The sequence below is a fragment of the Adiantum capillus-veneris genome, chromosome 10 (assembly GCF_014529385.1).
Source record: "Adiantum capillus-veneris isolate H3 chromosome 10, ASM1452938v2, whole genome shotgun sequence".
NCBI lineage: Eukaryota > Viridiplantae > Streptophyta > Polypodiopsida > Polypodiales > Pteridaceae > Adiantum > Adiantum capillus-veneris.
Genome location: NC_140940.1, coordinates 159165157 through 159181468, shown reverse-complemented (window position 1 = coordinate 159181468; position 16312 = coordinate 159165157). Strand labels below are relative to the sequence as shown.

The window sequence follows — 16312 nt, the reverse complement described above, 5'->3', positions numbered from 1 at the left end:
CCTCAACCCTCCACAACTTGAATATTAAGAGACCGAAGTCCTAAACACCTCACCCGTGCATCCGTTTTGAAATACATGGGAATCAGCTAGATGTTGTAAGTGCAAACCTGATGTAAATTAAAGAAATTTTATAAATTTAGATATTCAAGCTGGCACTTCGAAAATCCGGGGTGCCACTCTACAACTCCTATTTCACCTACAACCCCCACTCTCCCCTCAGCACTAAAGGGCACGGGGCAATAAATGAAGCTGCGGCCATAGGATCAACGGCGCGCGAGTGGAAACACAAACATCGAGAGGTCGCGGACCGTTAGATCGCCAAAAAGTAAACTCGTATGCTGAAAAGTAAACTTGGACAAAAACTGCATGGGGGGCGAGTTTATTTATCATGCTTAAGTCTCCCACCGTGGTCACAATGTGCGTTGAGCCTCGCGTGTGGGAGGTCAAAGGTTCGACTTGCAAGGGTGCATGGGGGGCCACACTTTTTTGTGAACCACACAATCGCCTAGAGATCCATGCGAGGATCAACAACCGTTGATCCCGCCGTTTTGGCTCCGTGCCCTTTTGTGAACCACACAATCGCCTAGAGATCCATGCGGGATCAACAACCGTTGATCCCGCCGTTTTGGCTCCGTGCCCTTTAGTGTTAAGGGCCCCCTCCCACCATGCTCGTGTCACTTAGAGAGGAAGATGGTAACCTCCATTCAACTAAGGGTATGTGCACACGAAGGGCCTACAAGCCGATGCTACAACCATCCTCAAGTTTTGAAACAACACTCTTTCAGTGTGTTGATAACGATGTTGGGTGCATTGTGGGACGATGGGATGGCACACTTGCATGGAAATGAGGGCCTTCTAAGAGATACGGAAACATAAGGGCACATGTCCCCAAAGAATCCAAGAGATTCCAGTAAAATAGCATCTAGTAGAGAGCCCCTACCTCGTAGTTACGATGCTCGCTTCAAGACGTTTCTTAAATGCATTTTTTAACATCCCGCCTTCTTCAAAATCACGTGAGCCCCATATTTACATTTTCTCTGGTTTTTTGCATGGATGATAGGGTACTCGCACGTAAGGGTATAAAACGCAAGTGTGTTCCTTGCAGCCTCACACAGACGCGCACACATATTCTCTCTCTCTCTCTCTCTCCCCCAACCGTATATTCGACCTACCCTCGGTTTTACCTGCCACCTCGTGTTTCCCTCTCTCTCTCTCTCTCTCACACACACACACACACACACACACACACATTTACTGCATAAACTCTTCCTCTTCAACCCCATACTACATTCACAAATTCTCGTGAAGCTAAGCTCTCTCTCTCTCTCTCTGCTCTTTGTGTACACCGACAGAGAGGGATGCCGTTGAGAGCAGGTGCATGTGTTGCAAAGAGGTCGAGTACATACAAGATGATCAGCCAGGCTTAAAGAAGCGCATGGGGCTCATGACTGGCTAGTCCCCCCGTCCCCATAGTCAACCCCATCACTCCAAATGGCTACATGTACACCCTCACCTTCATCCCACCTTGAGATATGCAGGTGCGTTTGCCAGCTATTAAGACTGGTACTACCTTATAAACACACTTGTTCATGCTCATGCCTAGCAAAGCCTGTTCATTCTTACTTGGCAGCACTGGCCTGCATTCATTACGAGGCATGGTAGCAAGCTTGACGTTCAACAGTGAAAATTCTTGAGCTCAACATTGTATGTCAACTCAATACAGCATCAACTGCAATTCCTCTGTTTCTTTGAATGTATGCAAAACCTCACTTCCTGCACAAGAAGCCACTTGCAAGTTAAAACTCTGACAATTTGGTCTGCACCACATTCGACCAGCACATGACATTGTAGCTCCACACTCTTGCATACAATAGCTACAAGCAAGCACATGGCATTCCATGAATGCAGTCCATGGCTCTTGCCCAAAGTCTGATCAGCATAATGCAGAGAATAAATTCATTATTGTGCAACAATTGTCACACTCTAGCAGTAAATTGTAATTTGTTTCTGAAAATGCCGTACTCCTCTTGATTTTCAATTATTAACCTCATCATACTCCCTACACTTTTTGCTTTCAGAAAAGCAAAACACTTGACCGATAAGCAACCCCCGGTGTAGATGTTTTGGAGTGATTGCACAAACAAACAGTCATGGCACAAGACGATGTGAACGTGAGCTACCAACTTGCAAGACTCGACTCCGCATCAGACTGCTCCACAAACAAAGATGACTCTGTGAGAGGTGGATGTGCTGTTGACATAGGCAAAGACATTGGTAGCCCTTTTGTGCTCATCAAAACAAAGAGCCGCGACGATGATGGCCATGTTCGAAGGACAGGTAGGATCACATTGTATGGTTTAGCAATGCAAGCACACAAACAACATTTATGATGAATGTGTATACCCATGTTAGGAAGTGTTGAAATTCACGTTATGTAAGCTTTATGAGATTCTCAGTCATTTTGAGAAAAGGATGAGCAAAGTAGGAGTCTGTGTATCTCACAGCATGTCAATCCCTTTCAAATGGCTTGCATCTGCAGGCAATGTCTGGACTGCTTCAGCTCATGTGATAACCGCAGTTATTGGCTCGGGGGTCCTCTCTCTCGCTTGGAGCATAGCACAAATTGGCTGGGTTGCCGGACCTCTAATTCTACTTGCATTTGCATTCGTTACATACTACACTGCACTCCTCCTTGCTAATTGCTACCGATATCCTGATCCAGTCACAGGAAGGAGAAACTACACCTACATGGAGGCTGTCAAAGCACACCTAGGTACCAAGTTAGTCTTTCGTGCATATTGAAAGACAAGCCCAAGAGCATGTCATGAACACATCTTACATTTCCTGGCATGTGACTCATCAACAGGTGAAAAGCATGTGTGGCTTTGTGGTATTGTACAGTACGTCAACCTCATCGGCACATCAATTGGCTACACAATTACATCTTCTATCAGCATGGTGTAAGGCTTATGATACCCATTTTCATTTTAGAATTGCTACATGAGCATAACCAGTTGTGCCTGTTTCTAACTCCTGTGCATGATGATTACACAGAGCCATTGCAAGGTCCAACTGTTTTCACAAGCATGGGCATGACGCAAAGTGCCACACATCCCACAATCCATACACGCTGCTCTTTGGTGCAGTGCAAATTGTATTGTCACAGATACCTGACTTCAATAGACTCTGGTGGCTATCAATAGTGGCAGCTGTAATGTCATTCTCCTACTCTTCAGTAGGCTTGGGTTTGGCGATTGGAAAAGCATCAGGTTTGGAATGGAAGCCCTTAATCTTAACCAATACACGGTCCAAATGTTAATTGGCTAAGATGATTACTATGGTCCCCTTGCAGAAAAAGGACACTCACATGGCACACTCACTGGAGTCAGTCTCGAAGTCATATCCAAGGAAAAGAAGACATGGTCTGTTTTCCAAGCCCTTGGAAACATCGCATTCGCCTATTCATTTACTGTGATCCTTATTGAGATTCAGGTAGATGCTTTCGATCCAAGCATTGTGTGCGATCTGAACAATTCATATTCATTAGTTATTAAGATGTGAAGCACGCTTTTTGCGCACAATGCATGTGAGAGGCACATTAATCACAGCAAAACAAGAGCTAACGTCACATACCAAGCTATGTGCTCTGCATAGAAAGGCACATACCCACACCTACCCCTGCAAAATGCGGATTCTTCATAGCTCTTAAATTCTCATCTTTTCCTTTGGTGCTGCTTCAGGATACTTTGAAATCTCCACCTGCAGAAAATAAAACAATGAAGCGAGCATCGTTGATCGGCATTGTGGTCACAACTCTCTTTTACATGAGTGTGGGTTGTTTTGGCTATGCAGCATTCGGAGACACTGCACCCGGTAACATGTTGACTGGATTTGGGTTCTACAATCCTTATTGGCTTGTGGACTTTGCAAATGCTTGCATTGTGGTGCACCTTGTGGGAGCATACCAGGTAATGGACCTCTATTCTTTGCTGTCAAAAGTAGTAGAAAGTTACTTGCATGTCTCCTATTCTACAGTCTACAATCACAGGTTAGTGAGGTTAACTTAAATATAGAAACCCTAGCATCCCCTGAAACTCCCCATAGCCATAGGGATAATCTGAATTGGTATCTGCAATGGAGAAATGCATATATATTAGCAGTCATATTGACAAAACAGAGGTGATTGTTCGACGGTTCTGGTTTTCACTCTTGGCTTGCCAAATTTACCACGAGACTAGACATTCGAGCTAGATCAGTTTTTCGTCTGCAAACCTGATAGCATATTGTTGGCATTTCTACAGGTATTCACACAGCCCGTATTCGCTTTCTCTGAGAACTGGATGATGAGCAGGTGGTCTAAGCACGCCTTTGTGACTTACGAGCAAAAAGTGCCCATGCCATTCCAAAGGCCATTCAAGCTAAGTGTCTTCAAGGTCATTTGGAGGACATTATTTGTGATAACAACGACAGTAGTCTCGATGCTTATACCCTTCTTCAACGATGTATTAGGTCTTTTGGGGGCCACAGCATTTTGGCCACTCACTGTCTACTTCCCAATAACCATGCACATCTCTCAAAATCAGCTCAAACGTTGGTCCTCCAAGTGGATAGCTTTACAATGTTTAAGCTGCATCTGCCTGCTTATTTCGCTCTCTGCTGGCATAGGCTCCATGGCTGGAATTATAATTGACCTCAAGCGGTACACCCCTTTCAAAACTCAATATTGACTTACACTAAAAATACCACTACCAAGCCCATCCCATCTGTTATATATAGTCTGTTTTAACACTTCTTCCTTCAATATATCACCTGAAGGTTAACTCCCAAGAAAAACAAGAAACCAGAAGTCTGTTTGCCTAATGTATCGAACACTTGGGAAGAACTCCATATGAAGAACAGTTACTGTAACTTACCTCTTTTAGTCTTCGTTCTAACCATCTGCCCCAAGGTATGATTACTCCAATGTTGAGTCACAAAAATGCATCTATTTACGGAATTTAGTGGAGCAATATGTTTTAGCAATGTGCTAGATTGCTGATGATGGGGCACAGAAATCACCACAAGACACCTGTGCATGCCAAATGCAATAAGGGTGAAACAAGTTATGGAAAGCCTTCCTTGTCCAAACATAACTTTATGACTATTTGTGAGGAGTACAAGTTCAAAGGTGAGATCACGCTTCGAGGGAGGGAGAATCCAAAAATTGACGGGAAGAGTTACTAAATGCATGCTGGCAGCACGCACCCAAGACATTGACAAGCTGCATGACCAATCTGTAGGTATGCACAATGCGTAAAGAAAATGCTTTGATGGAACATTGATACACCTGTCAAAACCTTGGAAGTTACTAGAAGTGAAATGTGCTGAGCAAGCTTGCAATTTGCAAGAGTGTCACGTCCGAACTGCAAGAAGGCAGTGTATCATCCTCTCTTCTCGGAATTTCCTTAACTTGAACAGATCCGGCAGCTTAAAAGTGGCAAGATCACTACCACCTGTCGTGCTGCTGCAAAGATGAGTAGGGGATCTTGATTTGATGAACAGGTGGTCCTGATCTTGCTTTTTGTAGGTTCGAGCATTAATCATCTCGTAACAAGGTGCGCAGAGAAAGAGAGTACCTGAGAGCTTCTAACTGCTGAATGAGTGACTTGTTGCTGATCTGCTATGCAGCCAGTACGGTTGTGGCCTTCTCGCGAAACGTTCGCTGCATTCGAGCAGACTCACAAATTGCTTCAAATTCCTTCAAATTATCAGACGTTCATTATTTAGAACCTAGGTCCCTTAAGGACACCTCAAAACGTAATGTTACCCGCAAACCTTAAATTTGAACATTAGAAAAGCTACAACTAGACGTGTTTGTATTGAACTGAAGCTAGAGAAATACAACTACCTTGCATCTTGCTCACTGATGTTCGGCACATCCTGCAATCTGTACGTTCCAAGAGACAAGATTTCGGACAAGAAGCTCCTCGAGCACTTTTTGTGCTTTCTCAAGTGCACGACACTTGGCATACATATCGACCAAGACTCTGCCAAGCACGGCATCTTTTCTCAACTGCCTCTAACTAACAATATAATTGTGAATTTTTGTGCCCATATTAGCATCTTGCATAGAGCCAGATGCCTTCAAGATGCATGCATAGGTGATTGCATTTGGAGAGAGCCACTCACTTCGCATCTGTTGAAAACAGACTAGAGATTTCTCTCGTGGGCAATATCCTGCAATCAGTGCATTCCAAGAATCCATACTCTGGATAGAAACTGAAAACAACCTAGAGCCTTTTGCCATGCTCCTGTTGTGCATTTCCGCGATGAATGCATTCCAAGAGATGTCGTTCCAAGTCATCCTTACATGAGGATATAGAGAGAGAACTTGTGCATCCGTTGGAAACAGTCTATAGCTTTCTGGCCCTCCTCTTGTTGCGCACATCCCACAATCAGAGCATTCCAAGAGACGACATTCCGGACAAGAAGCTCCTCAAGCACTTTTTGTGCTTTCTCAAGCACACCACAATTGGCAAACATATCGACCAAGATAGTGCTAGGCATGGCATCTTGAACTTTTTGAACAACCCTTGACTATAACACTCTCATCATGAATTATCTCACCTAGGGGGAGGCTTTCAAAATTTTTGCAGGTCTTTGCTTCAAATCTTGTGAAAAGAACCCAAAGCTTCCTTGCCACAGCCATGTTAAGTATATCCTGCAATCAAAGTACTACAAGAGGCATCCGAAAAAGGATGCCCATCAAGAACTTACGTGCTTTGATGAGGGCACCACATTGGACATACATATCTAGCATACATAATCTCATCCATGTCAATGTCTTGTGGAAGGGTATAGGCCTTCAAGGTGCAAGGTGCATCTGGAGACTTGCCTTCGCATCCGGTGAAGTATATGATCTCATCATGAAGTCTCTCTGAGTTGTTGCTGCCCTACTGCTTTGGTGAGGGCACCACATTCGACATACATATCTAGCATACATACTCTCATCCATGTCAACGTCTTGTGGAAGGGTATAGGCCTTCAAGGTGTAAGATGCATTTGGAGACTTGCCTTCGCATCCGGTGAAGTATACGTATCCATCAAGAACTTACGTGCTTTGGTGAGGGCACCACATTCGACATACATATCTAGCATACATACTCTCATCCATGTCAACGTCTTGTGGAAGGGTATAGGCCTTCAAGGTGCAAGATGCATCTGGAGGCTTGCCTTCGCATCTGGTGAAGTATACGATCTCATCATGAATTCTCTCTGAGTTGTTGCTGCCCTACTGCTGGGTCGAGAGGTTCCTCAATTCAAGAGTTGCAATGTGCAACAGAGAGCTCCTTAGCTTCAAGGAGTTGTTTAGTAGCACGAGGATGATCACACGTGAGCCGTGAACATTTAGCAGCTGTATGTGCGCTTTCTTGTTGTCTTTTTCATGCAGCTCGCCATCATGATGAGGAAAGGTGACTCGGGCCTTCGCATCCAGTGAAGTATACGTATCCATCAAGAACTTACGTGCTTTGGTGAGGGCACCACATTCGACATACATATCTAGCATACATACTCTCATCCATGTCAACGTCTTGTGGAAGGGTATAGGCCTTCAAGGTGCAAGATGCATCTGGAGGGTTGACTTTGCATCCGGTGAAGTATATGCTCTCATCATGAATTCTCTCTGAGTTGTTGCTGCCCTACTGTTGGGTCGAGAGGTTCCTTAATTCAAGAGTTGCAATGTGCGACAGAGAGCTGCTTAGATTCAAGGAGTTGTTTAGTAGCACGAGGATGATCACACGTGAGCCGTGAGCATTTAGCAGATGTATGTGCGCTTTCTTGTTGTCTTTTTCATGCAGCTCGCCATCGTGATGAGGGAAGGTGACTCGAGCCTTCGCATCCGGTGAAGTCTATGTATCCATCAAGAACTTACGTGCTTTGGTGAGGGCACCACATTCGACATACATATCTAGCATACATACTCTCATCCATGTCAACGTCTTGTGGAAGGGTATAGGCCTTCAAGGTGCAAGATGCATCTGGAGACTTGCCTTCGCATCCGGTGAAGTATACGATCACATCATGAATTCTCTCTGAGTTGTTGCTGCCCTACTGCTGGGTTGAGAGGTGCCTCAATTCAAGAGTTGCACTCTGCAACAGAGAGCTGCTTAGATTCAAGGAGTTGTTTAGTAGCACGAGGATGATCACACGTGAGTTGTGAGCATTTAGCAGCTTTATGTGCGCTTTCTTGTTGTCTTTTTCATGCAGCTCACCATCATGATGAGGAAAGGTGACTCGGGCCTTCGCATCAGGTGAAGTATACGTATCCATCAAGAACTTACGTGCTTTGGTGAGAGCACCACATTCAACATACATATCTAGCATGTATACTCTCATCCATGTCAACGTCTTGTGGAAGGGTATAGGCCTTCAAGGTGCAAGATGCATCTGGAGACTTGCCTTCGCATCCGGTGAAGTATACGATCTCATCATGAATTCTCTTTGAGTTGTTGTTGCCCTACTGCTGGGTCGAGAGGTGCCTCAATTCAAGAGTTGCACTCTGCAACAGAGAGCTGCTTAGATTCAAAGAGTTGTTTAGTAGCACGAGGATGATCACACGTGAGCCGTGAGCATTTAGCAGTTGTATGTGCGCTTTCTTGTTGTCTTTTTCATGCAGCTCGCCATCATGATGAGGAAAGGTGACTCGGGCCTAGGAGACTACACAGGGTGGAGGTAGCCGCCGCAGGCAAATAGAGCCAGAGGGTGATGGCATAGCGCTGTCGAAAAGCGTGCGAGCCATATGAAACGACGTAACAAGCGAACTGTCAGTTTGAAAGTCTGACACGTGGATTAACGAGAAGCCAGACTTTTGATTTTGCCTTCTGCGCTAACAAAGTAACAAGGTGAAGAGACACAAAGGCCTACTAAATTAAGGGGGGATGAGGGAGAGTAAGCTTAAATAAGTACCTACAACCATATAGAATTTTTGTTATATTTTAATATAAAATTATACCATCTATTTTAAAAGTGGCTCTTATTGGTTCACTTAAAATAAAATATATTAATCAAAAGATGCCTTCAAGATTCTTTTTGCCCTCATCGATTAGCTCTCACCTTCTGCTTGTGTTGCAAAAACCTTCTTCCACCTGTGTGCTTCCCTTGCCTATCTCTCAACGGGTCCCTGCAAGCTTCCAAATCCGCCTTCCCTTGCGAGCTTGTATAAGCTTCCCTCGCCATCCATGGACTTGCACCTATGGAGCAGTTCGCCCACGTCATCTCCACTATGCCTACGTAGAGAGAGAGAGAGAGAGAGAGAGAGAGAGAGAGAGAGAGAGAGAGAGAGAGAGAGAGAGAAGAAGAAGAAGAAGAAGAAGAAGAAGAAGAAGATATTCTATTCGACTTTACCTTATGAAGCATCCCTACTTGAGCTTTGTGATAAGAGAGAGAGAGAGAGAGAGAGAGAGAGAGAGAGAGAGAGAGAGAGAGAGAGAGAGAGAGAGAGAGAGAGAGAAAAGGGGGGGGGAGGGAGATTCTATTTACCTATTCCTTAGGAAGCATCCCTACCTCTCCTCGGCAAAGAGAGAGAGAGAGAGAGAGAGAGAGAGAGAGAGAGAGAGAGAGAGAGAGAGGAGAGAGAGAGAGAGAGAGAGAGAGATCCCTAATTGGGAGGCATGGCCTCCATGTGGCCTGCCTCCTCCTTCTCACTCCTCTACTATGAATCTCCATAGGCCTTTTCTTGTAATCTCCACTAATGGGCCCTTCTTTAATTTTCTTATAGCCGGTACCCCCTCTCACAAATGGCTTATATATTACGAAGGGCCCCGGGTGGAGCCATTTTTGGTAGTTTCACGATTGTTTCTGGGGCTCAAATCGGAAGAACACTTTCTCATACTGTGGCTAGTGATTTGTGTCTACTTATCCTTTGGGGGTCTTGTGTGCGGTTTTATTGAATTGGGGCATTCTCGAATGTTGAGATATCTTCAGTGATACAAGCTGCTAGAGTTTCTCATTTTGGTATCCTTGCCATAGGTCATGTATCTTATGGGATATTTTGCTTGAGTCACATATGGCGAGATTTATGCCTTTGAGTTGATTTTATGCCTTTTATGCGTCATTAGGATCAAGTTTTCATTCATCATACAAAGGAGACTCTACCAGATTTTTCTTGCAAGTCTACCTATGTGTTTTATGACACTTTGAGCAATGTTTTGGCTTGAGATTTTTCTCTTGCTACAACAGAGGTTTTGTCAAAATCTATAGCGGTAACTTTTGGCATTCTTCTTATAGTGCTCAAGTCTTACAAAAATGGCCTCTTTTGTTGAGAAGGACATTTACAATATGAGTTAGTTCGACGGCATGAAATTTTCTATGTGGAAAGAGAAAATCCAAGATGGGCTAACGCAAAAAGATCAATTTTTCTGCTAGCTCTTCTCGCAAAACGTTCATTGCATTCTAGCACACTCACAAATTCCTTCAAATTTTCAGACCTAGGTCTCTAAAGGACACCTTGATGTAAACTCACTTGCAAACCTTAAATTTGAATATTAGAAAAGCTACAAAAATTCTAACCACTTTGAAAATAGTCAAGCTACCTCCAACATTTTTTCCAAGTTTTTAGTGAAAAGTTTATTTCAAGCACTATCTTTGGAGTGGAGGCAGCCAATGGCATGACTCACATAATTCTCTCCCGTAATTTTTGTCTAATTTTGTTGTGAATTGATTCTAATTTAGAAGAGTTCCGCACGTCACAAGGCATGGTTTATTTGACGAAATCAGTTTGTTCACGTGGACTGAGTGTGGCAAGGGTATAGAAAGGGATTTGTAACTCTACCAAAATCGACAGAGGTACAGGTTGCTGGCAGACTTTACTGAGATTATCCTCGTACGAACTACCTCTCAAATTTGAGCAGAGTGTGAATTTGACCTTTGTCAACTTCATGGGAACTCGGTGTTCACAAAAAAAAAAAGGCCACTTGTTGCTACGACAAAACCATATTCTTGGCCATAAATGTCAATTTAAACTAATGAGAAACATAGATTTATGTGAAACTCTCTTGTCTTTAATGGATGGGATGATAACCAAAAGGCTCAAATTTTAACCTTGAAAATTAAAAACTTTGACCTTGCGATTGGATGTTAGAGCCTTGCAGCATAGCAATTTACGACATGCATTATAATCATTCAGACGGTCAATCCTGAATTGATAACATGCTCATAACATGGCTAGGGCAAGAAATCACTCATGACAATATTGAGCCAATCAGTGATGGAGAATATGTAGGCTATGTGAGGTAGTTCAATGTAATAGACGACCAAAGCCATGTATATGTAGTCTCCTTGCTCCTACTAACTTGATTGATTCTATGCGCATGACAACAAAGGTGCAAATCCCTACCTATTCTCTACACCAAACTCACACATGCACATGAATTTTCTAAGTCAAAGATAGGAACTAGTACTACATTCTAATCAATCTATTCACACTATTCTCTAACCCATACACATATGAAAATGCTTGGAACAATAGAGCAATAGGAAATATTCAAGGGTGACCTGTTCTAAAAAGTAGCAAGTAGTAGCGTTGATAGTGGAGAGTATGATCATTGTGTTTATTTATCATAATCACAAGAGCATGGACAAGCTCAAATATTACATAGCCATAGCCACATACATAGAACTAGCTCACATATTCATACAATGAGACCTTATGTCTGTTCTAAAAAGTAGCAAGTAGGAGCGTTGATAGTGGAGATTATGATCATTGTGTTTATTTATCATAATCACAAGAGCATGGACAAGCTCAAATATTACATAGCCATAGCCACATACATAGAACTAGCTCACGTATTCATACAATGAGACCTTATGTTACCCTTGTCTTCCACATCCTCGGGCATCGGAGGCCTCTTCATCTCTCTCTCTCTCTCTCTCTCTCTCTCTCACACACACACACACACACACACACACACACACACACACACACACACACACAAAAACATTCTAACTTTGTCTAATACTCGCCATCGATGGAATCTCCTTGCATCCCGGCTTCCCACGACCTCAGATCAAGAGAGAGCAGCATCGACTCTCCTCTAGCACCTATCCGAAGTGGCCCGGCTCCGCAGTAGTCTCCTTAGCAGCTTCCTTTGCATCAATTTTCTTTGCCGACGACACAGTCTACAATCCCGTTCGGTGGCGGGAGTCCACATCGACCCTCTCGTCTAGCATTAGTGACATTTGGCCACCTCCGACGGCTTCCCCCTTCTGGAGAGAGAGAGAGAGAGAGAGAGAGAGAGAGAGAGCTTTTTTGGCTCTCCTCCACGGTGTAGCTTCATCATCAGTCACCTTTTCTTGCCTACCATTGACACCTTGTGTCAATTTTTCTCTGCATCCCACACATTGGATTGCAACATCAACGGTGGATTTTTGACATCCAGCCCCGACATCAGTGGTTTTCGGCACTTCCATCTGATGACAAAAGATGGCATCCACTATGGATCTCCATATCTTAGTGCATATCCATCTATCTCCAGGTTTCACATAGACACATGTACACAGTCTTGACATGCATTTTTGCTAGTGCTTTTGGCAGCAGTTTCACTGCGAGATATTATACATTAAAAGATGAATTTTTTTGCACTTAAGAGTTCCATTGAGCTCTTTTGAGAACAGGTATTCCTATAGGCATTTGGTTTACTATTTTGCATCAGCTTCTAAAAATTGTTTGTGCACGATTCTCACTCATGTATGTTGAGTTGCACAGATATTGCCCACTATACACTGTGCGGAGCCATTTTTTGTAGTTTTCCGGCCGTTTTTGGGACTCGGATTGGAAGAGCCATTTTTGAGACTGTTGCTAGTGTTTTGTGTCTGTTTATCCTTTGGAGGGTCCTATGTGTAGTTTTATTAAGTTGGGGCATTCCCAATGTTGAGATATCTATAGTGATACATGTTGCTAGAGTTCCCTATTTCGCTCTCCTCACCATAGGTCATGTATCTTATGTGATATTTTGCTTGACGTCATGTATGGAAGTCGTTTTTCAGTGACATGTGACAATTTATGCCAAAACTTATGCTTTTGAGTTGATTTTAGGTTTTTCATGGTCATTAGGATCGAGTTTTAACTCCCCATACAAAGGAGACTCTACTAGATTTTTCGCGTGAGTCTACCTATACATTTTATGACACTTTGAGCACCGTTTTGGCTTGGTATTTTGCTCTTATTACAAAGGAGGTTTAGTCAAAATCTCTTGCCATAACTTTTGTCATTCTTTCCATAGTGCTCAAGTCTTGCAAAGGCCTCTTTTGTTGAGAAGGACATTTACAATATTCTTTGGAGGGTCCTATGTGCGGTTTTATTTAGTTGGGGCATTCTCAAATGTTGAGATATCTTCGGTGATACAGGTTGCTTGAGTTCCCAATTTCGATATCCTCACCATAGGTCATGTATCTTATGGGATATTTTGCTTGACGTCATGTATGGAAGTCGTTTTTCAGTGACAATTGACAATTTATGCCAAAAATTATGCATTTGAGTTGATTTTATGATTTTCACGCGTCGTTAGGATCAAGTTTTCAATCCCCATACAAAGGAGACTCTACTAGTTTTTTCCAGCGAGTCTACCTATACATTTAGTGACACTTTGAGCACCATTTTGGCTTGGTATTTTTCTCTTATTACAAAGGAGGTTTAGTCAAAATCTCTTGCCATAACTTTTTCCATTCTTGGCATAGTGGTCGAGTCTTGCAAAAATGGCCTCTTTTGTTGAGAAGGACATTTACAATATTAGAAAGTTTGATGGCATGAATTTTTCTAGTATAAAGAGAAAATCCATGTGAGGCTAACCCAGAAAGATCAATTAGAGCCAATCTTTGAGCATAAAAAGGGAGATGACTATACTAAAGTATAGTGGAAGCTACTAGATGAAAAGGCCAGGTCCACCATTTTCTTACACTTAAGCAAGTGTATGTGGGTGTAACATAGTGTGTGTGTGTGTTTGCAGGTTTGAGGACATTTTTCCAACTGTTTCTTGCTCAAATAGGCCGCATGTGAGTGCTCTAACATTCTTTTTTGTTGCATACACACATACACACACACATTCACATACACAAGCATGCAAGTAAATAAAATTGCAGACTAAACAATATAAACTCACTATATATGAGACACACACACATTTTTCAGTTTAAAAAAAGAAAATGTTATTTTATAAGTAAGATTTATCTTATTTTATAATTAGTTTTTGTTGTTTTTGTGTAAATAAATTTATAAATTAAAAAATTATATTGTTATTTTTGTAATTGTGACTTATCGTAGGCTATTTGCTTAATTAGGTTTAGTTCTTAACACTAATCGTTTAAGTAATAAGTGGTTTCATCGCTTAGGACTGGTCCGCATTTAGATCGGTGAAGATTAGTTTCTTAATTAGAGCGCTTAGCTGCTTACGTATTGAATCGTTTAGCCGAACCCCCTTAGTCCTACACGCGGCTCGACTAGTTTTGTTATTTAGTTACTTAACGACTTAGGACTAGTCGCGTAGGTTTAGTCTGTATTCAAATGGTCTATTAAGGTTTGTCGCTTATGGATAACCGCTTAGGTATTTCGTCGCTTACCGCTCAGGAAGGACTACTCTTTTCTGTATTTAGGCTGTTGAAGGCTACACGCTTAGGACTATCTGCTTAGTGTTAACCACTCAGTGTTAGCTGCAAAAGAACTTTGACAAACGAAGTAAAATAGCGCAATTGGACTTCAATATCACACATAGACTTAAAAAACGCAAACAAATTTCAAAACAGACTTGTGTCAAACCCTAATATATAGGCATTGACCAATAAAGACAAGATTATTACCCGGTGGTCCTGATCTCCGTGCACCTCTAAACCGAGGTGTGTTGCGGAGATCGGGCATGGCTAGAGAATGTGAAGTTGTTAGAGCTAGTAGCAAATGGTAGAAAAATCACAAACGGACATAAAAAACGCAACAGTCTTCAAAAGTGACTTGTGTACTTCAAAAACGCAAATGGACTTCGACAAACAAAGTAAAAAACGCAAGACTTCAATAGCGCACACAGACTTAAAAATGCAAACAGATTAAAAAAAAGGCGTATGTCAAACCCTAATATATAGGCATTGACCAATAAAGACGAGATTATTACTCGGTGGTCCTGATCTTCATGCACCTCTAAACCGAGGTGTGCGGGGATCGAGCATGGTTAGAGATTGTGAGATTGTTATAGCTAGCGACAAATAGTACAAAAATCGCAAACGCACTTCAGAAACACAGCAGTCTTTAGTGTTAAGTATGGAGCCTGATTTACCCTTGTAATTTTCTGTGGTAAAAGCGCACATTTGTAAGGCCCCCATTATGAGGAGAAGCCATCGTGCGTGAAGGAAAATCACTCGCCGGAAACCAAAATTTTCACGGCCAAAGATCAGGGGCAACTTTAGGGGCCTCGGGGGCGGAAGCCCCCGAGACTTTTTTTTCCCTCGTCGGAATATTCCTTTTCGCCGGAATATTATGGCCGGACGGCGGCCGGAATGTGGTCGGAAAACAACCGTCGGTTGGCCGGTGGCCGGTAGTCAATGGACGGTGGCCGGTGGCCGAATTCAAAAGCGGACTTGTCTTCTCAAGGGCGGCCACACATGGGCGGATTGAAGGGTCCCATTTGGACTTATCTACACAAGGGTGGCTACACATGGCTGCCTCTCATGAGAGAGGGCAGCCCTTTTGGCCTATAAAAGGAGGCCATTTCTACACACATTTCATAGTGTGAAGTTGATGCAACAAGGTGAGTGTGAGGTGGTGAGAGTGAAGCAAGGCGGGAGCTCCATTAAGGGTATAATCCCTTTGTAAACTACTTCTTGTTTTGAAGTACTAAAGCCATTGAATGGCTGCTTTCCCGTGGACGTAGCCCACATTGGGTGAACCACGTATATCGTGTGTACTCTCTCTCTCTCTCTCTCTCTCTATTCTATAATTTCGTGTGTGAAATCTATCTCTCTCCATTACGTAATCTACTCAATAGCTACGTCTTATTTCCTAACAACTGGTATCAGAGCAAGGTTTGCTCGTAGCTAAATTATCTCAAGGAAAGGATTCCTTGAATTGAGTGGGAGTTATGGTGGAGGAAGGGAAGCTCAAGATTAAGAAGTTCAACGGCAAAAAATACCAACATTGGAAGATGCAGATTGAAGACTATCTCTACCAGAAGGACCTCTATTTGCCACTAGGCGGTCTTGCAAAGAAGCCCGCAACGATGGCAGATGAAGCATGGATTGTCCTTGATCGAAAGGCACTGGGAACAATCTGGTTAAGATTAGCGTCAACGGTGTC

The 16312-nt window shown here is 42.9% G+C and overlaps 1 protein-coding gene and 1 long non-coding RNA gene across 2 annotated transcripts; one reads left to right on the top strand and one right to left on the bottom strand.

Annotated features, from left to right (window-relative positions):
* The first annotated feature begins 751 nt into the window (after positions 1 to 751).
* On the top strand, positions 752 to 5618 carry LOC147449952 (amino acid permease 4-like). Its single transcript, XM_086522295.1, has 8 exons — positions 752 to 1538; positions 2079 to 2337; positions 2540 to 2773; positions 2867 to 2960; positions 3055 to 3269; positions 3353 to 3492; positions 3741 to 3968; positions 4302 to 5618. Exons 2-8 carry the CDS (start codon positions 2151 to 2153, stop codon positions 4725 to 4727), a joined length of 1524 nt encoding a protein of 507 aa, XP_086378421.1. The 5' UTR covers positions 752 to 1538; positions 2079 to 2150; the 3' UTR covers positions 4728 to 5618.
* On the bottom strand, positions 3155 to 5745 carry LOC147449951 (uncharacterized). Its single transcript, XR_015189488.1, has 4 exons — positions 5616 to 5745; positions 3677 to 3759; positions 3368 to 3525; positions 3155 to 3291 (listed from the first exon to the last, which is right to left on the bottom strand). It is a non-coding gene; the product is annotated as an uncharacterized LOC147449951 (long non-coding RNA).
* Positions 5746 to 16312: the final 10567 nt, after the last annotated feature.

Bases quoted from the DNA above. Each gene is read 5' to 3' on its own strand.
- LOC147449952 (XM_086522295.1), top strand. From the start codon at position 2,151: ATGGCACAAGACGATGTGAACGTGAGCTACCAACTTGCAAGACTCGAC. The intron at 2,338-2,539 runs GTAGGATCACAT...TTGCATCTGCAG, and splicing joins TGGCCATGTTCGAAGGACAG to GCAATGTCTGGACTGCTTCA. The intron at 2,774-2,866 runs GTACCAAGTTAG...ACTCATCAACAG, and splicing joins GGCTGTCAAAGCACACCTAG to GTGAAAAGCATGTGTGGCTT.